The sequence below is a fragment of the Lactuca sativa genome, chromosome 3 (assembly GCF_002870075.4).
Source record: "Lactuca sativa cultivar Salinas chromosome 3, Lsat_Salinas_v11, whole genome shotgun sequence".
Classification (NCBI taxonomy): domain Eukaryota; kingdom Viridiplantae; phylum Streptophyta; class Magnoliopsida; order Asterales; family Asteraceae; genus Lactuca; species Lactuca sativa.
This window is the reverse complement of record NC_056625.2, coordinates 217,060,130-217,087,051: the sequence shown is the minus strand read 5'-3', so window position 1 is coordinate 217,087,051 and position 26,922 is coordinate 217,060,130. Positions and strand designations below refer to the sequence as shown.

General features: G+C 37.0%; 1 protein-coding gene and 1 long non-coding RNA gene across 3 annotated transcripts; one reads left to right on the top strand and one right to left on the bottom strand.

The window, feature by feature from the left end:
* Positions 1–1,803: 1,803 nt before the first annotated feature.
* LOC122196923 (uncharacterized) lies at positions 1,804–19,376 on the bottom strand. 2 transcript variants are annotated; one of them, XR_008230992.1, is made up of 2 exons: positions 18,962–19,376; positions 1,804–3,033 (listed from the first exon to the last, which is right to left on the bottom strand). It is a non-coding gene; the product is annotated as an uncharacterized LOC122196923 (long non-coding RNA). The 2 variants fall into 2 exon arrangements; XR_006189449.1 differs by lacking the exon at positions 1,804–3,033 and adding an exon at positions 14,503–14,925.
* On the top strand, positions 15,521–22,426 carry LOC111894960 (acetyl-coenzyme A synthetase, chloroplastic/glyoxysomal). Its single transcript, XM_023891046.3, has 18 exons — positions 15,521–15,890; positions 16,257–16,400; positions 16,525–16,680; positions 17,308–17,430; positions 17,517–17,685; positions 17,799–17,881; positions 17,975–18,076; positions 18,154–18,242; positions 18,309–18,399; positions 18,677–18,790; positions 19,908–19,984; positions 20,075–20,153; positions 20,523–20,591; positions 20,669–20,844; positions 21,030–21,086; positions 21,192–21,282; positions 21,353–21,451; positions 22,070–22,426. Exons 1-18 carry the CDS (start codon positions 15,693–15,695, stop codon positions 22,253–22,255), a joined length of 2,103 nt encoding a protein of 700 aa, XP_023746814.1. The 5' UTR covers positions 15,521–15,692; the 3' UTR covers positions 22,256–22,426.
* Positions 22,427–26,922: the final 4,496 nt, after the last annotated feature.

Sequence of the window (26,922 nt, the reverse complement as noted above, 5' to 3'; positions counted from 1 at the left end):
TTACTAGGGTTTTGTGATTGGGAAGGCGAAGGCGAACGGCCTTCTCGTGACACATAATTTCAGCATGGTGGGGGCTTAACCAGTCCATGCCAATAATCACATCGAAACTCCTAATTGATATAGGCATTAAGTCTATTCGAAAGACGTGTTAATTTAGGGTTAGGGTACATCCGATGTAGATTTCCCCGGTGGATTCGGTTTTCCCATTGGCCATTTCCACCGTAAAGGTTTCATTTAGCTTCTGGGGCTGTTGTTTTAATAAATGTTTAAACTTATTGCTTACGAAACTTCGCTCCGCTCCGGTGTCAAATAGGATGCATGCATAAGTGTGGTTTAGGGGAAACGTACCGGTAACAACAGCGGGGTCCTGAATCGCCTCTCCCTGACCCATGGTCAGCATCCTTCCTGTTCCTCCGTTTCCTGGATTGTTGTTGTTAGGGCAGTCTCGGCGGAAATGCCCGGTCCTCCCACACCCATAGCAGGTGTGGCTAGGCCCTTCATTGTGGCCGCCAGTAGTGATGTTGTTGTTGCGATTGTTGTTGTTGTTGCTGTTTCCCTGTTGTTGGTTCTGGGGAGGGTAGGTCCTGCAGTACTTCGTCGTGTGTCCCCTTCGATTACAACTGGTGCACTGCAACTCCTTGCATTATCCATTGTGATGGAAACCGCACTTGTTGCACTTGGGAAGATTACCGGAATAAGGTCTGGGAGCATCTGAAGCAGCTGAGGCTGGATCATGTGGTGTGGCTGGAACCGGTGCGGTGACAGCATTAACTGCCACTGTCTGCTGCTTTTTAGAGGTCTCGGGGCCCTGACGCCCCTTCCTCTTGTTGTTCTTTCCTTTCTTGCCATCACCTTCCTTCTTGCCTTCAGTCTCCGCTGGCTTCTCACCCTTTTTGTTGTTATGGTCATACAGCTTCTTCGCCAATCTTTTTGCACTGTCAAAGGTTTCGGGGTTTGCAGCTATCACGTTTCCTTGGATTGGTGATGTTAGTCCCCAGATGAATCGCTCAATCTTCTTTTCTTCCGAGGTGATCATACCCGGGCACAACAGAGACAGTTCACTAAATCTTGATATGTAGGCATCGATATTCGCATTCTGCACAGTGAGGTTCCACAGCTCTTGCTCCATTTTCTGAATCTCACCTCGTGGGCAGTATTCAACCATCAACATTTCTTTCATTTCCGACCACGGCATGGAGTTGGCTACAGGGAGTGTCATGGCTTCCACATGTCTGTTCCACCAGGTGAGCGCTTGATCGACAAAAGTGCAGGCTGCAAACTTCACTTTCATCTGCTCAGGACAATCACATATCTCGAATACCGAATCCACCTTCTCGATCCATCGCTTTAGAGTGATCACTCCTCAAGTGCCGTTAAAAGTTCATGGTTTGGCATTTGTAAAGTCCTTGTAGGTACATGTTTTGGTGGGTCCTTGATTCATCCCGTTGTTCGAACTCCCAGCCCCTTGCCCGTTGCCTCCTCCGTTATTCCCTTGGTGAAGTTGTGCCATAGCTGCGGTGACCGCAGCAGACACGACCGCCTGGAATGCAGTGGAGTCAACTTCGAGTGGGGTTGGTCCAGGGTTTCCGCGAGTAGGTCGGCAAGGCATCTTTCTGTCATGAAACGGAAAGATGTTGAGTGTTTGGGGTTTCTGGGAGGTTGTGACCCTACTGACTAGGTGCAAGGTACGAACTTAAACACTCCTACCATTTAACATACAATCATAGATTCTCAACACATAGCAATTTGTAATATCATAACAAAGCACGTAAAAGTTTACTAATATTATCCACATTTGATATATGAAAATTTTGCTCGTAAGAGCATACATGAGTGACACTAGTTCGACAGCATAACGGCTCTATGAGTAGTGTAGTCACTTAAACATAGAGTCGGGGTACATAGCATAGTTCCTAATGACCTACTAAGATAAGTCTATCCCTAATCGCGATGATCTGCATCCTACGTAGTGGCAGGGTCATATGCCGAAATGTTGCGCCAGTAACTGAGCCATCTCCATCATGTCTCCAATAACCTCATCCCTCTCATGCTCAGCTCGCACTGCCCGAGCCTCCATAGCATACAACTGTTGTCGCAGTGCGGCGATCTCAGCTTCGGGGGAACGGTTCTCCCTTGGGGGGTTCATTGGCGGGGTGGGGTGGTCTGGTTGCGTCTCGTTCTCACACGACGGGATGTGATCCTTGTCCCGGTCTTGCCCTTCCTCGGCGTCATCGTCGGTCTCTCCAAAATCGTAGTCGGTGTCTATGTATTCGTCAGGTCGGACGTCGTGTGCTTCCTCTGGATTCCCTTCTGGTTCATCTTCAAGCATCCCGTGAGCCACTATGACTTGATGGAACTGGATACCCGGCTGATCTCCCTCCATGACGACTGGGGGAAAGTATAAACTATCGTCACTCCCACGACTATGATATATACTAAACAGACGTTCTCTTTTTGGTGATAAAGGGGTATAGTTTTTAGGTTCCCTAGCCATGACGATCTCATCAGAACGCGTGTTAGTTATACTTTGGAGAGAATGTAGTTGATCAGGCTACATCCACTCCTTGGTACCACTAAGAACAATCCTGAATTAACCGAGATACTAGCATTATCTTGTTTGGTTTGGCGTTACGTTCCTTATTCCTAACGCAAGCAAAGGTGTTTTATTGTTGTATTTCACTTGTTTTGTTCAGAGTTATGTTAGTCCCTCTTTTGGTTTATAGTTGCGTATCAATGTATGGTTAGATATGCTAGTTCACTATAAATAGAGCTCTGATACCAACCTGTCACACCCCCGAACCAGACGGCGGAAACGTCCGAGGGCTATTGTGACTCAATTGAATACCATCACAATGAATATACATGAAACATAACATCATACATTACCAAGCATTGGAATATTACAACTGGTAGCGTTTACATTCAGTACATTGATCCATAATATTACATGCCTAAAAGTAAATTGTTCGGTACTAATTAAAACAACAGCAAGACGTTACTGAGTACATTTTTCCTTTTCGATTTACCTGTTACCTGAGAATACAAGTATTTTGAAAAACGTCAATATATGAAATGTCATGAGTTCATAAGTAATGTTTGAAATATAGTGGTTTGTATTGTTTTGAAAATCGCCAGAAAATCCGATATTTTCTGAAAAGAGCATAGTATAAAAGGTGTGAAGATCCGTAAGTATGCTTGTTTGTTTCTATAAATGTAAAAATACAATTTGTAAAACTCGGTATGTAACTCGTAGGTGTATTAATTGAAAACCCTAGGAAAACCCGATGTTTTGCTAATACTTTGCATCAAATAATCTATATCTTGTTATTTCGTTACGACAGGTGTATTCGTTGAGTCCAGGTGACGTTGGATTAATTATGGATTGTGAATTGTTATAAACACACATTAATGAAAATGACTAGTTTACAACCATACAAACGATCCCTTAGGCGTCGCCCGCACTATTCACTTAATCCAAACACCCAGACTTCTTGTAGCCCCACAACCGAGGAGGAAAAGAGGGTGCGAAGTCCCGATATTTTCCGTAAGTCGTTCAAGGCTATCGTGAATGCGAAGGGCCCTTAGCCCGACTCGCATTTGGTGAATTCTCGACTTTACTAGCAGCACCAGAGGGCCCTTGGGGTCCAACAGCACAAAGCCTGTAAAAGACCTTTTACACGAAATTAGGTCATATAAGACCCAACTCCATGTAAGCGAGTTTCCTTCGGGCCTAAAGATCATGTCATTGGGCTAGCTAGGCCCAACAAACACGATTTGAAACTTTCGGGCCCAAAGACGGTGTATCGACGTCTGGTGTATTCTCATGTGTGTATTGACTTCCCGAAATTTCCGCGTGTGTATTGAAGTTTCGCCGTGTTAGTAATTTCGGATTCATTATTGATTCGAGACCGAATCAATTCGTTTGATAACGATTTTTGGTGTTGAAGGTGTATTATAATTCGCCGATAGTCGAGGTGCTAGTATTTCATCATGTCGGATTTATTGTTTAAAACATTAGGATGTTTCATTATTGCAGCCCCTTTCTTTTGGATAATTTACACATTTAACCCTTTGTATAAAATAAATTTCTATTTTAGTCCTCAAACCATTTTTCTTGACACTTTAGTATCAAAACTTGTAGAAAAGTTATTTTTCAGCTCAAAGTTATTTGAAAAACAGTTTTAGTCCATCAAATGAAATTTTTCTCGGCTAAAACCCTTATTTTCGCAGTTTTTACACTTTTGGCCCAAAATAGAAATTTTTTGCATCTTTGGTCCCTTTTAAATACGAAAAGCATTTTTAACCCTTGAAATGGACTTGGAGCACTAGTAGTCCCCTGTTTTACAGAAAATCACAGTTTCAGCCCCTCTAATTTGAAAATCTCGCATATTGGGCTTTATTGGGCCGAAAAATTCATTTTTGGCCCATTATGCTTAAAAATTTCACATTTAATCCTTCAAAGAGAATATTTCCAGAAAAATACATTATTGAAACTGTTTTGACTCATTTCATCCATCAGAATTTGTATTTTGTCATTTTGGTCCCTTTAACTTCATATTTTTAACATTTTAAGTCCAAAAATGGGATTTTTAGCCCAAGGAGTTCATATTAACCAACTTGGTTATTTTTCTAGAAATGATTTGTGTGTAATAATATGTTTAACACTTGTTTCATACATCCTAATGCAAATCTCGATTTTAAGGACTTTTTGACTAGTTTCAACACCATAATCACATAAGAACATGTAAATAAACATAGAAATCATACAAAGCATACATATACTCATAGATCTACACATTTGCTTGTATTCCCCCCCCCCCCACACAAAACTTATAAAAACCGAAAAATAGGGGGTATGAAGCTCACCTTTGGGTGTGGTTTCGGTTTTGGAGAAGAAATGGAAGATAGTGAGGTGATTTTCGGCCTAAGCAACCTTTCCTTGGAAGATCTCGAGTTTAGTGACTTCTAAGGTGCATGATCACAAGTTGGAATAGATTTAGAAGAGATTTTTGATGAAATGAAGTAGCTAGATCATGGATTAGTCATCAACTTACCTTAGATGATGTGTTTGTGGGAAAAGCCTCCTTGAAAAGCTCTTGATTCTCGAAATTTTTGAAGAAGGAGGGAGGAGATGTTCTTCAAGATATTAGAGAGAGTGGAACAAATTTTTGTGAGTGTGTGTGTGTGTTGTGTTCGGCCGAGAGCAAGGAGAAGAAGAGAGAGGGAGTGGAAGTGACACTTCTAGATACATGTTGGTCCATGCATGGAGGCATGTGAGGTATAAGTGAGGTGGCACTCCAATAGTCAACTCTTCACCCTTAGATTTGGGCTTTGGGCCGAGATTTTGAAAGAAAAAGGAGGGTATTGGGATTTAATGCCCCTAAGCCCATATTAGAGTTAGGTTTGATGATTGTTGGCCCTATAAAATATAATTGTGATTTTTATACTTTGTTGGGCTAGTTTAGGTTAATTATGGTTCATAATATTTAATTTATTTCATTCTAGGCCCAATATGGCCCAAAATGTTGAAATAAATGAATGTGGGTCCAATTAGAGCCCATTTAAAGGTTCTAAGCCCATGATAGTCAAATTGGAAGCTTATTGGTCCATTGAGTCCAATAAGGAAGTCCTAGTCCAAATGGACCTAAACAAGAATTTCTAGGGTTTCCAATTGCTTGTTGACTATTTGTAGCACTTGTATGGTGTATTGGATTGAAATTTTGTTGTCATAGAGTAAGCATCATATATGCTCTTAAGTTTTTGATTCTACATTTTACTTGAGTGTAGTGATTACAAGACACAAAATTTCTAGTTGTGACAGGCTCTGCAGGGACAGAACTTCCGAGCTGAACGCTCTTCTTTTTGGAGTGGTCGAGCGCTCCGAGGCTTTCTTATAGCGCTAGGGGAGTTCCCTAGGGCTTAGAGGGGTTTTGGGAGGTTTAGAGAGAGTATAGAGAGAAGAAAGAATGTGAAAGTTGTGAAGAAAATGAGGGTGGGAGAGGTTCTATTTATAGGGTAAAATATGACTGAACTTGGTGCCACATGTCACCATCTGGTGTCAAGACTTTGGGAGAAAGCAATGACCAAGATTGTGCTACGTCACCCATTTTCGCACAACACACTCCCGACTTCTAAAATCCGCAACTTTCGCATACAAGCTCTGTTTTTTATTTTCTTTATATCCAGGCATAGGTAAAAATAATATCTACAACTTTCCTTTTGACTCTGTCGGCTAATTCTCGATCGATCTTAAATTTAACAGTAGAAGGTGATTACACTGTTAAATGTTCGCGTAAAATTCATAACTTGTACATACGGACTCCGTTTTCGACTGTCTTTTTTTCGTTGAGTTCCTACTAATGAGATCTTCAATTCTCATTTGGTTCACGTTGGCCAAAAACTACTCGATCTAAAATTCGAGTTCCGGGTCGTGCACTGCTAGGCCAAATCTTAGAAAAATCATAACTTCCTCATACGAAGTCAGATTTGGGCGTTCTTTTTATGCACGATCTCGGTTTTACGTATACTACAACTTTTGTTTAGATAACTAAGGACAAAAGGTCCTTTATCGTAAATTCACTATTTACGTCGCGTAGTGTCGTGCCGATTTTGTCGTGAAACTACGACGGGCCATAACTTCTTCGTTATAACTCAGATTTCGGCATTCTTTATATGTACAGAACCCTTGTGACATATTCTATAACTTGGTTAAGATTACTCCTTCCAAATAATCTTCCATCAAAAACTCATTTTTGATGCTCATTGTCTCTAAATTGACTAGCCCGAATCTACGGGCGTTACAGAAAACAACCTTAAGATCAAGCCGCCAAGCTCATAATCATTGAAAGAAGGCTAGGGTTTCAGAATGGGGAGGTGGAGGCTGAAGGAGATGAGGTTATCCAATAGTTAAGGTGTTTAAATATGTGAGAAACCCTAAAATCATGGGCTTGGGCTGCAACAACTTCCACATCGTGGCCTCCCTTTTGCAATGTCGCGGTGGGCATCAGGTACGCATTCCTTAAAATCGATATGCCACATCATGGTCCTCCATACAACATGGAGTGACACAAAGTTTACCCCAAAACCTTATCTTTGATCCCTTTAAGTCCCCAACTGATCCATTCTGTAAACGGGTGTTACAATTGTCATCAATTTTTAAAACGCAAAATATGCTATTCACAAGGCACTTGGTTTTTATTATTAAAAATTAAATATCCTATTACATTTTTTTTCTACTCGTCTATCCATGTTAAATATTGACATATGTCATATGTCAAACTTGATAATAAATCTTTCTAACATATAAAAAGAGGCGTTGATACCACTAATGAGTTTTGAGAAGCTAAAAATGATATTTTTTATAAAATAATTTTAAGCGGCAACATAAACATTTAAAATTACTAGTTTATTTTAAAGACCATTTTAACAACCGCCAAGAAGATCCAATTACATGAACTAGAAATATTATAACAATACATATGATGTTAAGAACACAACCTTTGGAGCCTTTGATCCCACTTGGACTTAGGGAGTTGATGAAGATAACAAAGAACATGATTCTTGATCTTCTCTACAAGTATCCACCATCAAGAGTAACACCCCAACGGAATTGGTAGACATCTAATTCTCTCGAAAGGTTTCTATCCAAATTCTTTCATTTCTAATGGTAGACCTCTATTGCAAACAATTAAACTAATATATGTTAGAACTAGGGTAAATTAGTTCATGGAACACTCACATTATAATCACTATTGGCATCTTATCATTATCTTCATTTTTATAAACTTATAGTTAAAAAATACCTCCTCGTAAATCAAATAGACGCAATCCACCAATAACTTCAACTCAACCACAACCACCTGCACCTCAATTTGATCCTGTAGTTTTTCAAGTTGCAGTGACCGTGATTGTGACAACTGCCTTAACTTAGATCAACACTAGCAATACTAGTGGGGGTGGGACGGGTATTAACTCTACCTAAGGAGATAGTCATGGACACCTTGGGGAATGTTCATACAAGGACTTCACCAACTGCAAACCCAAAACCTTTAACGGTAGTGGGGGAATCGTTGCTCTATTGCAATGGTTTGAGAAAACGGAGTCTATCTTCGAGATCTTCTCCTGCCTTGAAGGAAGCAAAGTAAAATTTGCTACCTACACCTTCTCAGACATGGCCCTCACATGATGGAATAGCCATGTCAAGTCATTTACCCTCATAGTGGCTAACTTGATGGGCTGGGAGACACTAAAGGATCTGATCATGGGAGAATATTGCTCGAGGGGCGAAGTTCAGAAACTAGAGCAGGAACTTTAGGGCCTTTCTATGAAAGGCTCTGACATAGTAGCTTACACTACTAGATTTAGTGATCTTGTGACTATATGTCTGGGGATGGTCCCCACGGAAAGCAAGAAGATTGAGAGGTACATCTGAGGGCTAGTACCTCTGTTTCAGGGGAATGTATTAGCTTCAAACCCCTTTACATTCGATAGTGCTAAATGCTTGGCACAGAGACTCATTGACCATGGAGTCCGTCCACCAGTAACAACCCCTGTCCCAGAACCAGCCAAAACGAACGACAACAAGAGAAATTTTTGGGACAAAAAGAAGAACCAATCAGCACAAAACGCCTCCAAGAAACAACATATTGTGGCTGTTCATGCCACAACAACCCTTGTTGTCCCTGGTCCAACAAAGCAGTACGCTGGAAGTCTGCCGAAATGCAACAAGTGCAACTCCCATCACAACGGACCTTGCCGGGAGATGCAATGTGCTAACTGCAACAGGAAGGGGACACTGCCCGTTTCTGTAAGGCACTGACAACTGGTATTGGAGTAGGCTAGGCCTGCTACGGGTGCGGTGAAGTTGGACGCTACAAATGGAACTGTCTAAAAGCAGGGAATACGGGTGGAGTAGGGAGAGTTTTGGCGATAGGCCATGAGGAAGCTGTGGCAGATCCCACGATGGTCACGGGTACGTTTCTCCTCAATAACTCATATGCATGCATACTGTTTGATATTGGAGCGGAGAGGAGTTTCGTGAATCAAGAATTTAAACACTTACTTAAACAACCACCACAAGCACTAAAAGAAATGTTCATCGTACAAATGGCTAACGGGAAGATTGAGAGCGCTAACGATATATACATAGGATGCACCCTCACTCTAGATAGCTATTCATTTCAAATCGACCTCATTCCTATCTCAATTAAAAGTTTCGACGTCATTATTAGCATGGATTGGTTGAGTCTTCATCATACTGACATCCTGTGTTTTAAGAAAGTCGTTCGTCTTAATCTACCGAATAGCGAAACCCTAGTTATCTATGGCGACAAACTAGGCACGAACCTTCAAATCATCTTGAGTATTCAAGCCCATAAGTACTTACGAAAGGAATACCATGCGTTCCTTGCTCACGTAGTTGATGTGAGCCAAAAGGTGAAAGACATAAAGAGCATCCCAGAAGTTCGTGATTTTCTCGACATCTTTCCGGAAGATCTTCTTGGATTATCACCACAACGCCAAGTCGAGTTCAGAATCAACTTAATTCCAGGAGCTACCCCCGTAGCCAAATCACTGTATCGACTAACACCAACAAAGATGCAGGAACTATCCAATCAATTGAACGAACTGCTCAACAAGGGATTTATTAGACCAAGCTTCTCACCCTGGGGAGCACTGGTCTTGTTCGTGAAGAAGAAAGATGGATCATTCCGTATGTGCATCGACTACCGTGAGCTAAACAAACTGACCGTTAAGAACCGATACCCTCTACCACAGATAGACGAATTGTTCGACCAACTTCAAGGAGCAAACTACTTTTCAAAGATTGAATTAAGATCCGTGTATCACCAGTTACGAGTTTTAGAGGAAAATGTTCCTAAAACAGCCTTCCGAACTCGTTATGGTCACTACAAGTTTGTAGTGATGCCCTTTGAACTAACCAATGTACCCGCGGTGTTTATGGATTTAATGAACCGGGTGTGCCGTCCTTACTTAGATAAATTTGTGATAGTATTCATCGATGGCATACTTATCTACTCACGCAGTAAGGAGGAACATAGTCAACACTTACGACAGATCTTGGAAACACTACGAGCAGAGAAGCTTTATGCGAAGTTCTCTAAATGCGAATTTTGGATTCGGAGAGTCGAATTCCTAGGTCACGTGATCAGCGAAGAGGGAATTCATGTGGACCCTTCTAAAATCAAAGCCATCGAGAACTGGTCGGCACCAAGGACGCCTACAGAAATCCGTCAATTCTTAGGCCTCGCTGGCTACTATCGTAGGTTCATTCAAAACTTTTCAAAGATTGCGAAACCACTTACCACCTTAACCCAGAAAGGTGTGACCTTTGACTGGGAAGAGAAACAATAAAAGGCGTTCCAAACACTGAAGCAAGCCTTATGCAACACACCAATATTGTCCCTCCCAGAAGGGATAGAAGATTTCGTGGTATACTACGATGCATCCAACCAAGGGCTTGGTTGTGTTCTTATGCAACAAGGAAAGGTTATCGCCTATGCCTCAAGATAGCTTAAGACACACGAAGTCAACTACACTACTCATGATCTTGAATTAAGAGCAATGGTATTTGCTCTGAAGATCTGGAGACACTACATGTATGGTACGAAAAACACTGTCTTTACAGACCATAAAAGCCTTCAACATATATTCGACCAGAAGGAGCTCAACATGAGACAACGATGGTGGTTCGAGCTACTAAATGATTATGAATGTGAAATTCGTTATCATCCCAGTAAAGCGAATGTAATAGCTGGCGCCCTAAGTCGGAAAGAATACTCAGGTCGTAGAGTCAAGGCATTGACTATGACAATCCATTCACATCTGTCCGCACAAATTAAGGAGGCTCAGCAGGAAGCCTTGAAACCTGAAAATGTGGCAGGTGAAACCATGAGAGGGATGGATAAGAACTTAGAAGTCAATGGTGACGGAGTCGTATACCTCATGGATCGGATCTGGACACCGAAGCTCGGTGGTTTTAGAGACGTTGTCATGAACGAAGCACACAAGACTCGGTACTTCGTTCATCCAGGTTCAGACAAGATGTATCTGGACCTCAAAAAGTTATATTGGTGGTCAAACATGAAAGCAGAGATTGCTACCTTCATGGGCAAGTGTCTTACTTACTCCAAAGTTAAGGTAGAATACCAAAAGCCCTCATGTTTACTACAACAATCGAAGATACCTGAGTGGAAGTGGAAGCAGATTACAATGGATTTCATAACCAAGTTTTCCAAGACAACGAGTGGTCTGGATATCATTTAGATGATCGTAGACAGGTTAACCAAGTCCGCATACTTCCTACCAATTAAAGAAACTGACAAGATGGAGAAACTGCCCAGATTAGTGAGATCGTACGACTGCATGATGTTCCCATATCTATTATCTCTGATAGAGACAATAGATTCACCTCAAGATTCTAGCAGTCATTACAAAAATCCTTAGGGACTAGGCTGGACATAAGTACATCCTACCACCCACAAACTGATGGACAGAGTGAGAGAACTATACAAATGTTGGAAGACATGTTGAGAGCTTGTGTGATAGACTTTGTTAAAGCGTGGGATACCCATTTACCAGTAGTCGAGTTTTCATACAACAACAGCTACCACACAAGTATCAAGGTTGCCCCTTTCGAAGCTCTTTATGGCCGGAAGTGCAAATCACCTCTGTGATAGGCTGAAGTGGGTGATACACAACTAGCTAAAGGACAAGTTCCTGACAACAGTCTCACTGGTCCGGAGATCATTAGAGAAAAGACAAAAAAGATTATGCAAATTCGCGAATGATTGAAAGCCTTTAGAGATCGACAGAAAAGCTACGCAGACAAAAGACGGAAACCCTTGGAATTCCAGGTTGGTGACCTTATACTATTGAAGGTCTCACCCTGGAAGGGCATGATATGCTTCAGAAAGGGTGGTAAATTAAATCCAAGGTACATAGGGCCCTTCGAGATCCTCGCTAGGATCGGCCTGGTAGCTTACAAACTCCGACTACCCCAAGAACTTAACAACGTACACCCTACCTTCCACGTGTCGAACCTAAAGAAGTGTCTATCCGACGAGACACTTGTAATACCACTTGATGAGATCGAGTTGAACAAGAACCTACATTTCATGGAAGAACCCGTAGAAATCTTGGATAGGGAAGTCAAAGGAACAAAACAAAGCCGTATTCCTATAGTGAATGTCCGCTGGAATGTAAAACAAAGACCTGAATTCACTTGGGAACGAGAAGACCAGATGCAACAAAAGTACCACATCTTTTCCCTAGTCCATGAATACTCTCTTTTAGCATTAATTTCGAGATGGAATTCCCTCTAACGGGGGGATGATGTGACAACCCGTTGTTTCGAGCCAATGTAAGCCAAAGTAATTCAAATGGAGTCTAAACTACAACCATGTACAAGTAAACTTACAACATAAATGGTTGCAATAAGAAGTTTGAATACCTTGTGTGCATGCTTATTTAACTAGTGTGTGGGAATTTATGTAATGCCTTGTTAAAATGAACTTATACAAGCTTAGTAACTAACATAAATCACAAAAATACATAGGTTTATTGTGATTTCGGTCAAGGGAATCTAATCCCTTAAGCAAAACCGAATTCACCCCCTTTATATAAGCAAAAATCGATTTCCCTTCTTGGTTTGACTTGAAACCGATTTCCTTTTCTTTCTTGGACTTGAAACCGAATTCACACCATTTGTGGTAGCAAAACCGAATTCCTTTTTGCCCCTTTGACTAGAAACCGAAATCATACAATTTGGAGGCCCATTAAGGCCGAACACAACCCTTATATATAAGGATAAAACCAAGAACACAAATCATTTCTTACATTTCTCGACTGAATTCACTTCATTTAGCTCTCAAGTATCATCCAAATTCCCTTCATTTTATCTCAAGTATCATCCAAGGTCTTCGTATATTCATATCCTTTACCAAGAAACCCTTTGAAGATTCACATAAACACCAAGAACACACCAAGAACACCAAGAACACCTTCGAATATTCTAAGAACTTATTGTAAGTATCTCTTAGTTATTTTAGTGTTGTCTAACACTTTAAATTAATATATTTATTAATTTAGCTTCGATATCGTGCTTAGTTATTATTAGCATACGACTTCTCGCACGGGTTTCTAAACTAGAGGATCATTACTACTACGGTGCATCTTCACTCGATCACTCACATAAGGTGAGTTCATACCCCTATGTTTTACCATTTTTAAATGTTTTCAGAGGGAGAATACACGTAGAACACAACATATTTGTGTTAACACTCACATGCGATTACAAACCATTCTTAAGATTCTAATACTTTTATAAATTTACTAAATTGTTTTCAAACTCTTAAATTGTCCTTTTTATCAAATCATATTCATATATATATATATATATATATATATATATATATATATATATATATATATATATATATATATATATATAATTATGATTTAACAGACTTAGGACTAATGCTTTTACCTTGAATCATGTTCCTTGTTTGGTTGTGGGCTTAGGGTAGGATCACCTGTCCGACTGTTAGTTAAACTTTAATTATACATGTTAAGTATATATATGAGTATTAAACTTATTTCAATAACATTGTCAATCAGTTCAGTATAAACATAACATCAGGAAACTATAATAGGTATAGTTTTGAGAACTATTCACAATACTACTAGTTCAAAATACATTACATGAATCAATACATAATTACAAACTACTTTCATTACAAATACCTTATTCATTTACAAGAACAAGAGAACATATTCATACTATATGTAAACGAGTTAATACTAGAATGTGAGATACTACTTCATGGTGCTTAGTAATATTCTTGCTAAGTCATGTTTTATAACCAGAGTCTCCTGGAGGGAGAGCGTGAGTTTGTGTATAGATCTATACGGGACTCATAATCCCGCACCTTGGCTGTTAGCTACAATTGGGACCGGCAGGTCTACGAGTGACAAATGTCATAACTTTTCGACGCCTGAAGAACGTCGTGTAGAATACTAGTCAGTTAAGTATGGTTATAATCTCATTCACATTAAGCATTAACTAACCACTTCGGTTTACAAAACAAACATTTCTTCAGTGGTTTTATTTTAAGTAATAAGACTACCTACAATTATTTTCCAAGTACTAATACACTAGGGAGTTCATACTAGTGCAGTACACTATTTTCTATCAAAGAAACATACATTTATGGAAAACACACACACTCTCACTATTTCAGAGTACAATAACATACAAAACATTTTGGCCTTAAGGCCTAAGACTACTTTTCATTTAAATAGAGAAAATATGGAATTTTTTGGGAAACATACTATCATTTTCATGGAACAAGTACAAACATCAACTACTAAATGCTTATGAACTCACCAACTTAAATATTGATACTCTCTTTTCAAAATAACTTGTATTCTTAGTGAACCGGTAGACAGGTACACTCATGCAGGTTTTTGAGAAGACGGAGCTTACTCAAGGCTCTTCTTTTTATTGCTTTACATTTTTGGTGTCATACATTCAACTTTACAAGGAACACACATGTATTAACTATATTATTAATGCAATAGATGTTGTTGCTTGTTTTACTATTGTACATTGTTATGATATTGTACATGACGTCCTTCACCCCCAAATGTTTCCGCCATCTCGGTTTGGGGTGTGACAAAATATCATTCAATAATGACTGCTGAGCACATAGATCTAACATATCCATAACATATCGACACCTTCTTAACCATTATAAGTTTATAACCATATCAATAATGTTCAATTCAAACAGCTTCAAGTAGATATGTTGCTCCCATAAAGAACAAAACATCCCTTAAGCTCCAATCCATCAGTGTCGGTATTCAAGTCACTAATCTACTAATATTGTGAACCAATCTTAAACACTGCAACAATTCCAAAAGTTATATCTAACACAACAATTATATATAATTATCATATTAATAATAAATATTCAATATGTGCAAACTTGATTAAGGTATGATTGTATAAGATCATATGTTATTAGCAAATATCATTCATTAATAACTCTTACGCATATAGATCCAACATATCCATGACAGATCAACACCTTCTCACCCATTATAAGTTTATAACCATTTCAATAATGTTCGACAATTTCAAGTAAACATGTTGCTTACATAAAGAACAACACGTTCCTTGAACTCTAATCCATCGATGTCATATATTTAATAAAATTAATAATATTTTTGATATACTTATCATTATTTTTTTTGAAACGATAAATATATTAAACTACTCCTAAATTATTCCACCTATATCCACTACGGGATTTGAACTCTCGACCACAAGTTGAGAGGACAACACCGAATACTAGTCTAGAAGCTTTTTGATATTTATCATCGTTTAACACGAGAACAGGAAAAAAATATTTAATTTTTGTTTTATTATATAATAATAATAATAATTCCAACAAGCCCTCGTATACTCACATCCATAGATGCATTCATGGCAATGATACTTGGTACCATATTGAAAGAACCGACACAGCCGGCCTTGATAAGTATTTAACTCCAACAACAGGAGCTACTTGGTTGGGTCAATTTTGCTGCACTCTCGATTTCTTCATCTTTCTCTAACCGAGGAGGAAGGAGAGTTGACTGTCAAATCCGTTCGAGTCACGTTGCCGATCATGGCAGCTAGGAAAAATCTGACCACAACTAATCACCTCCGTCATTTGGAGTCAATGGCGACTCACCCGTCGGGCGCCGGCAAGATACCAAGGCTTAATGCCGTGATACTCGGCGAATCTCTTGCATCCGAGGAGGACGATCTGGTTTTTCCCAGTCACGATTTCTCCCAGCAGGCACACGTACCCTCTCCCCAAAAGGTATCATCCTAAAAAAATGATCAATAGCAGATCATCTGCATATGTTGTTTCATTTCGTCGGATAAATAGAGTCGGTGTCGAGTCAAATACATAAGTTTTGAACTATAGAATCGATGCTCTTGTTTTGATTATTGAGAAATGATTGATGTCTACATGAACATGTAGCACTATAATTTCAATGAGAAAATATTTTGACCTAAGAAGAAAAAAGAGAGAACATAACTACTATTTCAATCTGAAGTTTTTTACTTTGGATTTTCAAAATACTAAGTGAACTCTAATCACTAGAAGGAAACAAGTATTATTTTCTGTTGTTTTTCATAAACAATTTCATCATATAATTGATGATTTCGGGCACCATTTCAGTACTTGGAGATGTACAACAGATCAATTGTAGACCCTGGTGGCTTTTGGTCTGATATTGCATCAGAATTCTATTGGAAAGAGAAATGGGGTCAACAGGTTTACTCAGAGAATCTTGATGTTACAAAAGGGAAAATCAAAATTGAGGTAAACAATACTTTTTATCTTTCAGACATCTTATATCACACACCTAATCGGCCATTGGTCATTCCTATCTATCTATCTATCTATCTATCTATCTATCTAACTATCTATCTATCTATCTACTCAGTGGTTCAAGGGTGGCATCACCAACATCTGTTATAACTGCTTGGATAAAAACGTTGAGTCTGGGAATGGCGATAAAGTTGCACTTCATTGGGAAGGAAATGAGCCTGATGTTGATGGCTCTTTGACTTACAGACAACTGTTTGAGAAAGTCTGCCAGGTTTGATTCTTTCACAACTTCTTTTACTTACTCTTATATTGAGTATACAAGTTATCAAATGGGTTAAGATCACAGAATATCAACTTACTTACTAGATAGAGCAACCACAATAGGAGCTTTTGCAGCAACTTTTTCAAACCAAAAAGCACTTGAGAAATGAAAAAGCTATTGGATGAGCTTTTTGAATTATTTTGTGGGTCCCATATAGAAACAACCCATGAAGAGCAAATTGATTTATTTTTAAGTTTTTTCTCCTATCATGGATGCTAGTCATTTTACTTACATGCCACATAGACGCCATGTCAGCAAAACTTAGTTGTATACCTTTTAACGAGTGACGCACAATGACTTAGGGGGTGTTTGGCTTAGCTTTTCACAGCCAAAAGTCCTTTTTAAAAAAGAAAAAAAAGCAAAAGATGTTTGGTAAACTAGTTTTAAAAAGCTACTTTTGGAGTTTTTATACAAGGAAAATCAACTTTTTGGAAAAGTCAGGAAATCCTGACTTTTTGTAACTTTTCCAAAAAGGACTTTTGGGCTTTGAGAAGCTAAGCCATAGTATGTATGAAAAAAGGTAGGACAAATCAAAAGCAGTGATTTTATTCTTACATTTGGCAATCCTTGTGACAGCTTGCAAATTTTTTGAAAGACAATGGTGTTAAAAAGGGCGATACTGTAATTATTTACTTACCCATGCTCATGGAACTGCCAATCACAATGCTGGCATGTGCTCGCATTGGTGCTATCCACTCGGTAAAGCCATTCAAATTCAAATTATATAAAATTTCATTTCATGACTATCCAGAAATATTAAACATTGACTTTGGTTTGACTTTCAGGTTGTTTTTGCTGGATACTCTGCAGAATCACTTCTTCAAAGAATTATGGATTGCAAACCAAAGATTGTGGTAACTTGCAATGCGGTTAAAAGAGGGAAAAAAGTACTCAATCTCAAGGAGATTGTTGATGCTGCACTCTCAGAATCATCTCAAAATGGAATATCTGTAGGTGAGATCTTTTGATCTTATATATAGTAGATGTTTTCAGAATGTCTATATATATATTTATTTGCCTATTCATGACAATGACATTGTTTTCTTCTTCTATGTTACAAAAAATAGATTCATGCTTGACGTACGAAAATGAATCAGCCATGAAGAAGGAAGATACTAAATGGCAGAAAGGAAGAGATATTTGGTGGCAGGTAGTAATACTATTTAATTTCACTTTCACCTACAGATATAATTTATATCATCATGTTCATTAAACTTTAGGCCTTTTGGACTGTTTTTTACAGGATGTTGTTCCTAAATATCCTACTACGTGTGATGTGGTGTGGGTGGATGCGGAGGATCCACTTTTTCTTCTTTATACAAGTGGAAGCACTGGAAAGCCCAAGGTATTTAAGTTTCTTATAATTATGGGTTTTTCTTCTCATTTTTTTTTAATTGAATCATATGCTGGTGCACGTGATAGGGTGTTCTGCATACCACAGGAGGATACATGATATACACTGCAACAACATTCAAATATGCATTTGATTACAAAGAATCTGACGTATATTGGTAAATCTTGATTTTTGAAATAGTGACATGTCATCATATTTTCTAATGGTCATCACAAAATTTTAGGTGTACAGCTGACTGTGGTTGGATTACTGGACACAGCTATGTTACTTATGGACCTTTGCTTAATGGAGCAACAGTTATACTTTATGAAGGGGTAAGTATATGTATATCATCCTGCTTTCATTTTTTTTTTGCCTATTCATGACAATGACATTGTTTTCTTCCTATTACCAAGACATTGTACTTTAAAATTCTAGCCAATTATAAGAATGAGTTATTTGGATGACATTGCTTTAATCGGCTAGATTCTGCAAAATACAATGTTGTAATAGGAGAAAATGAAAGTAGGGTATTATAAATTATAATTTATAATTTATAAGAAACAAAAGTATGAAAGTGTGTTGCTATTTAACTCTGTTTAAATGCATTAGGTTCCTAACTACCCTGATTCTGGACGTTGTTGGGAGATTGTTGACAAATACAAAGTGACAATATTCTACACTGCTCCAACACTAGTGCGATCTCTTATGCGTGATGGAAATGAGGCAAGTTTTCCTCTTAATTTTCTTATTATATGTCTCCTGTTTCTATGGGAATGAATATCTATTGTTTAATCATATAGTTTTTACTCCCTGATTAGCTCATGCCTCAATAAAACAACCCATAAGAAAATATATTTGTTATCAACAATACCAATAGAAAAATAACAATGTTACCTTGCTCTTCTCCTCTTCCATGACCATATTTGATACTTCACTTACGTAAGAGGGCGGAAGGTCTGCTATGAGAAGATAAATCACAACATTAAGAATAAACAAGCTTCACTGTTTGTAATTGATAATACTAAAAAATAACACCAGAAAAAGCCTATTGCTTACTAGAATCTTGAGAGTCTAGTTCTCTCCCAAAGGTTGAATGACCAGAAATTCTACAAAAGATACCCTACTCTCTTTTCCCCTACCTTCTTATATGCAATCTGTTCCAGCAACTAAAATACCCAAAATATCCCCGAATAAAAAGATGCTCTTTTATCTTTGCTAAATTCCCACAATTACCCCTCCCTAGCTAATCACTTGACCAATCTTGGAGGTATATCTATGCTAAGTATGAATATATTTTTATTTTTATTTTTACAAAATATGATTGTATACAAAATATTTTGTCCTTATAAAATCAACCTTTTTTATTTCTTTGTAAAAGTGGTTGGTATAAAAAGTCATATTTTAAAAAGTTGATGTTGTGGAACAAAAAAAAATTTCAAGAAAAATAAGTTTATCATTTTTTAAAATATGCAACACATTTTTTTTACAAAATCTTAAGTTATAAACCAAGTCACTTTTATAAAAGAAATTCTTGAATAGTCATTTACAAAACTTTATCATTTTAAAAGCACATACTTGAAGATTCATCGTCATGAAAGTATGAAATCAATTTTAAAAAAGGATAGGAGTGTTCAAAGTGAGAAAAAATAATGAAGAAATGTTTATAATGTTATAAACACTTAAATGGATCGACCCACTTTTTCCACCTGTTAGCAGCCATGATTTGTTTCAAATTCTTGACCCTGTTTTTAGGTTGGGAGGGAGGGGGGCATATTTGTAATTTTTCCCCTAATCACATATTAATCTTGTGTGTGTGTGTGTGTGTGTGTTGACTATGCAGTATGTTACTCGATACTCTCGTAAATCTTTACGGGTTCTTGGTAGTGTAGGCGAGCCCATCAACCCAAGTGCATGGAGGTTCTTTCATATTCTTTATTTATTTATTTATTTATTTTAGTTAAAAAAAGATTTTTATTGTATGTACTTCATCTTTTATTGACTTGACAGGTGGTTTTTCAATGTAGTTGGAGATTCAAGGTGTCCAATATCAGATACCTGGTGGCAAACAGAGACAGGAGGCTTCATGGTATACTCACCCTCATATTAATTACCCTTAACAACTGCAAAAAAAAAAAAAAAAAAGAAGAATAAATGTAGTTTGAAAATAGCGTCCTACTTTGTATTATAGCAATGTACTTTGAAAAATCTACCTAATTATAGCAATGCAATTAGGTAGACAAAACAATTTTCACTGCTATAATTGGTAGGCTTCTCTAAAGTACAATGTTATAATTGGATACATCTCCTGGTTTTCGAAGATAAAAAAAGAATGCTATAATAGAAAGAAATAATGCTATAACACAGATAAATGAAAGTATATGATGCTATTTCTTAGATTTAGCCCTATTACTATTTACTAATAACTATGATTGGTGTTCACCATTATTGTCTCCAGATTACTCCTTTACCTGGAGCATGGGCTCAAAAACCTGGATCTGCTACTTTCCCATTTTTTGGGGTTGAGGTACCCTACCCTACCCTACCCCTACAAATAAAATGAAATTGTTAGTTATTTAATTATTATTGATTTGGTAAATGCAGCCTGTGATAGTGGATGAGAAGGGAAAAGAAATTGAAGGGGAATGCAGTGGGTATTTATGTGTTAAAAGCTCATGGCCAGGGGCATTTAGGACTCTTTATGGTGATCATGATAGATATGAAACAACTTATTTTAAGCCATTTCCTGGCTATTATTTTAGTGGTGATGGCTGCAGTAGGTAATTTTATTCTTTTACATCATCTCATCTCATATAAGCTCTGATAAAGTAAACAGATTTTGGTAAATGTAAAATGACATAAAGGGTATATAACCAAAAATGAGCTTATAAGGGTATATTTGGAAACACAACCATCATATGTTTTATATTCTTCAGTTAGCTGAGAAAGTTAAGTTTTGTTTTAGGGACAAGAATGGATACTATTGGCTGACAGGGAGAGTTGATGATGTAATAAATGTCAGGTATATCTAATATAAATAAATCAACAGAATAATAGCAAACAAGTTGTACTCAACTAAAAGTTTGTATTTTATTTGTTAATTTATAACGCTTTGGAATATCAACAGTGGACACCGTATTGGTACAGCAGAAGTTGAATCAGCTCTAGTTTCACATCCTCAATGTGCTGAAGCAGCTGTTGTTGGTGTTGAACATGAGGTACCTCTCTCTCCTCTCTCTCAGGGGCATTGTTGGTACATGAATTTATGATATGTTTTTGTGTTATTAGGTGAAAGGGCAGGGGATATATGCATTTGTTACTTTGGTGGAGGGCGTTCCATATAGTGAAGATCTTCGCAAAAGCCTTGTGCTTGTTGTTCGAAACCAAGTAAGTTTTCATTTTTAAATCTAAAAAATCTTTTTAAATGCCTAATAATAAGTTGTTATTTATTTAGGGCTTGGAATGCCATATGAGTTTCCATAGAGAGTTAATTGGATAAAGTTATTGCTATTATAGGAAAAAAATGGAAGTACAATGTTACAATTGGATACATTTTTGCCTAATAAGAAAAAAAAAAAAAACTCAAAGTACCATGTTGTAATAGAAAGAAATGAAAGCCAAACGTTATAATAAGCAAATATAAAAAGGTATAATGCTATTTTTTGCATTAAGCCCTTAAGTTGGTTTAAATGCAAGAAACAACAGCGTACTTCCATTGATTCGTTTATTATAGCATCCTCCTCTAGTTTCTTCTTATTACAACATGGGAAAATTTATTCAATTAAAACAATGTCATCAAATGTTAATAAGAAAAGAATTGAAAATACAATGCTATACTTGGGTAGATTTTTGAAAGTACAGTGTTGTAATAGGAAAAACTGAATGTTAAGGTATACAATGCCATAATCAGGTAGATTTTTCATAAGTTTTTAAGAAAAAAAAATCTACAAGTATGTTTTGCATATATTTTTTTAGTAAATTGGTTATTATTATTGTATATATCAGATTGGAGCATTTGCAGCTCCGGATAGAATCCATTGGGCACCAAGTCTGCCAAAAACAAGAAGTGGAAAGATAATGAGAAGAATTCTAAGAAAAATTGCATCTAGACAGCTGGACGAGCTTGGTGACATCAGCACCCTAGCAGATCCATCTGTAGTCGATCAGCTTATTGCTTTAGCTGATTCCTAAATTAAACAGCTTTTATTCAAAAACCACCAAATCCAGATTCACACATGAGGCTTTCATTGTATTAAAGTTGGCAACGGTTACATGGTCATGTTTTTTTTTTCTTCCCCGAGTCTTGTGAGGTATTTGTGATAATAATTCGGCTGATTTGTGTAATAACTCCATTTCTTTCAACATATAGACCAACATATATATATATATATATATATATATATATATATATATATATATATATATATATATATATATATATATATATATATATATATATATATATATATATATATATATATATATATATATATATATATATGAAAATTGCCTAGTTTGGAGAGAGAGATTAGAGAATGTGTGGCAAAACAGAAATAGCAATATACATTTTGTTTTTTTGCCACAACCATATACACATGAAGTGACAAACTACACATACAAATTCAATCACATGCAAACAAAGTTGCACCAACAACCACAAACACATACATAATTATAGCATTGTACTTTGAAAACTCTACTATTTTATAGCAAGATATAAGTTACAATAAGATTGCAAGTAATTATAAATAAAAATGCATATCGATTTGTGAAAGAATATTTAAAAGAAACTAACCTTTATATGTTTTTGCATCTTATATTCATGAAAACGGATATATAAAAAAAGGAATTTGAAAAATGAAATTTTGAAAAGAAAAATCTAAATAAGATTATACATAAAAATGAATATGTAAAAATAGTAATTGTATTAAGAAAATCATTTTTATAAAAACACATTTGTAAAAGAAGTTGAAAAAAACTATTTATTAAAACAAACTAAGTTGTAGAAAACATATAAAAATAGAGTTGAAATTTTTTTATAAAGTAAGTTTCAACAAAATTCGGAAAAAATAAAAAGTGGGCAAAAAATGAAAGATCTGAAAGCTAGGTAGGGTTGACATGGGTTTGAATTCAAAAAAATAATAGAAAAATATGGGAAAATAACTTAAGAAAGTAACCAAATGTTGATTTTGTTCACATTTGGTCAATCTTATTTTTTTACGCAATATATTATTTAAATAGCACGTTACAAGTTGATATCAGAGCTCCGGTTTGAGCAATTTGGAGGGACACTTGTGTGAATCCAAACTCAAACTAGGATATGATAATTTTCACAAAAAGTTTTTGAAAAAGAAATTATAATAAAAGGGTTGGGTTAAGGACATGTGCTCGGTCTCTTGTTATGTTCTTGTTTGATTGTTAGCTTGGGATCAGAAACATGCTCCTTAACTTAACCTTGGTTTTACAAGAAGATGCAATGTGTACAGTCAGCTAGAGCGAGCCTGAACAAAAAAGTGATTCCCAAAATACCCATACTTGTTATATGTGTTGAATTTGAATTTGTTGGTATGTGAGGTGTTAGAAAAACATGCTAGTGGATATGTTAAGGTTCTTTTAGGAACTGTTGTATAGTAATGTCAGGTTTCTCTGATGCCTTATGGTATAGAGAATTGCTTGTTATATGCTATTTGATTGTGTGATTACTAAGTGTATGTTGTTGTGACAACCTGAGATTTTCATTTGTATAATTTCTACAGTCAAACACTTCAAATATTAGTCAAAAACATTTCAGTACATTTTTGGCCAGATTTAAGTCCGTTTGGTGTTTTATTTTATTTTTCGTCAAACGATTAAATAAAAGGAGGTGTCGTTATTAGTGAGGTATAACAAACAAAACAATCCAACACCTTAGCTAGGTGTTTACGGCCAAACAAGAGGTGTTTGGGCCGTAAACACCATTTTCCCAAGACTCATACATATAGCATGAGTTTACACTTCTTGACCTCATTCTTCCGCTTCCCACTCAAGAACACCAAGTTTTTCTCTCAAGTATCATAAGTTCATTCTTCCAAATCCGCCAAAAATGTAAGTTTTCCTTCCTAGATTCTTTCCTACAACACTTAATCTAGTGTTTATACATCATTTCATCCATGGATTTTCGATTTTTACATAGATCTTCAAGTGATCTTCAAAACACCAAGAACACACTAGTGTTCTTGGGTCCTAAACACTCTTACAAGCTTCATATAAGTAAGTATACTCCTCCTAGCTAGTTGTTTGCTTAGTATGCTTGATAATCCATTGACTAAACACCAAAAACCCTCAAGAACATGAGTTTCCGGTTTGGGGATCTCCCAAAACCGTAAACACCCCCAAAGGGTGTTTTGATGCCCCTAACACCTTCTAATGCTTGAACAAGAGGCTAGAACCTTGCATGCATGAACTAGAAACACCAAAACACGAAATGGTTGGAGTAACCATGAGTTTACGGCCGTAAACTCATGGGTTTACGGCCATAAACTCTCAAAGGTGGTCCAAGGACCGTAAACTCCAAAAAGTGTGCCATTTCGAGCCCTAACCACATCCTAAGCCTTTGATTCAACCATAGGACACTTCTTTGTGACGCATGCGACCTTGAAACACTCAAAAGCACCATTCCCATGAGTTTACGACCGTAAACTCATGGGGGAAGTGGTCCCTCAACCGTAAGCACATATAGGGTGACCATTTGAGGTGTAAACTCCATAGTGAGACCATACAATCCTTAGATGCAACCCGTAGCACTCCTAGCACTTGAAGCAAAGTGTTTTCATGCATTAGAGTGTCTTTACTTACTAAATTAGTGACTAAATAACTAATTAGATACATTTATGTATCACTACATGTTACATAGGATCCGTGTGTGTGTTCAAGTCCTCACTTGACACCTAACATCCTACCCGACACTTCCATCAAATCCATTCACTGCAGGTGAGTTCATACCACTTAATCGACCTTTTAAATCTTTTTAAATGTTTTTATGGTGGGAATACAAGTTGAACCCAACAAATTATAGTATCAATCACATGTGATTTATAACTTGAAACCAAAAGGATTTCATGTACTTTTAACTGCTTTGCCAACAAAACTGCTTTAAATGTTTATCAAACGCATTTTTCATGTTAAATTGTTATAAAACTATTTCCAAACTCTTTTAAACTTCTTTGATTCCCAAACCATATCTACACCAATATATTTATATAAGTAAGACTTGAAGGACTTAGGACTGATAGCTCACCTTACTTCCTGTTCTTGTTTGATTGTGGACTTAGGGTATATTGTTATCTGTCCGACTGTCGTTGAATTCTTAGTTATATATTATATATATATTTGTGTTGGATATAAAAGTCTTCACTTCAGTTCAATACCTTTGTGTATCAAAGGCATGCAACCAATATCTCTATTTAACTATAATAGGTATAGTTAAGGATTACCACTCATTACTACTATTACCATGACACTTACTATAGTTAGTACTGTTATGAGTCAATACATGTTAAATACTATGCAAAGAGAATACTATATACTATACAAGAGAACACTCTACATTATACCAAGAAGTACACTATACTCTAATACAAGAGAATATACTAAAACAGAATGTGACATACTACTTCTCGATATGACACTTCACTGTGCTATCATCATGTAACCAGAGTCTCCTGGAGGGAGAGCGGGCATTATGTGTATAGATCTATATGGGACAGACACTCCCACATCCCGACTGCTAGCTATAGTCCGAGCCGACTAGGCCCAGGGGTGACAAAATGTCACCATACTACGTGTGACCTGGAAGGTCATCTGTTATTCGATTGTCAATTAGCATGGTTACATACGAGTTCACATTCATACCTTTAATTAACACATTAAGAATTAAAGGCGAAATAGACTCCCCGAGGTGTATTGTACATCTAATACTACCTAGAGTCTGCATTTTTATTACATTCAGCCGGTAGTGACACTGCTGGGGTAAAACATTATTTTCCTAATTACTTTACATGAATAAAGTCTAAAACTATATTTTCATACTGCTGGGGTAAAACATTATTTTCCCTAAGTTCCTGTGAGCCCAGTTTCGATTGGGTGTTTTTGAGTTCTTGTTCAATAAAAAAAGGTTCCTTCCAAGTTTCATCAGGAGTCCGGTTATGATGAATTGGGATGATCCAAGGTTTCTTTATAATCTTCGTGAGTCCATAAGAAAAGTCACATAAGAACCGCCTCAAAGGTTACCCCAACGTGAATTGCAACATGTGGAGGAGTTAAAGATAAAAGAATTGCCTAAATTCGTTGGAGGATTCAATCAAGAAAAAATATTTGGATTGGGAGGAGAAAATGGAATTTTTTTTAGTTCAAGAGTTTTCGCGATGAATGGAGTTACAAATATGCAATTATAAGGTTAAGAGGGGAAGCTTCATCTTGGTATGAAGGGTTGAAAGGAAAAAGAGCTCGTGAAGGAAATAGGAAGCTCTCTTCTTGGGAATCCATAAAATGAAAACTCCAGGAAAGGTATGCACCAATGACCTTGAAGACTGTTGATGTGAACAAAAGGGTGGAGATGTTAACAGAGGGTGTTGCAATCAAAGAGGAAGTAGAAGAGTACGAAGCCACGACTGCCGAGACAACTTTGGTAATTAAAACTTTACAAACCCAAGATGATAAAGATGATGTCACTGACGTCAAGGTGGAAGAAGTTAATTTCATTTTTAAAGACGAAATTGCTTAAATAATTGTGGAAGAAACTCATTTAGTGGTTAGAGATGAGAGGGCTGAAGCAATTGAGGAAGAGGAGGTTGAAGATTCCGTTCCCAAAATATGATAAC

Coding starts and splice junctions, on each gene's coding strand:
- LOC111894960 (XM_023891046.3), top strand. CDS start 15,693: ATGGCAGCTAGGAAAAATCTGACCACAACTAATCACCTCCGTCATTTG. Junction 15,891..16,256: donor ACGTACCCTCTCCCCAAAAG/GTATCATCCTAA, acceptor GCACCATTTCAG/TACTTGGAGATGTACAACAG. Junction 21,452..22,069: donor TGCTTGTTGTTCGAAACCAA/GTAAGTTTTCAT, acceptor TGTATATATCAG/ATTGGAGCATTTGCAGCTCC.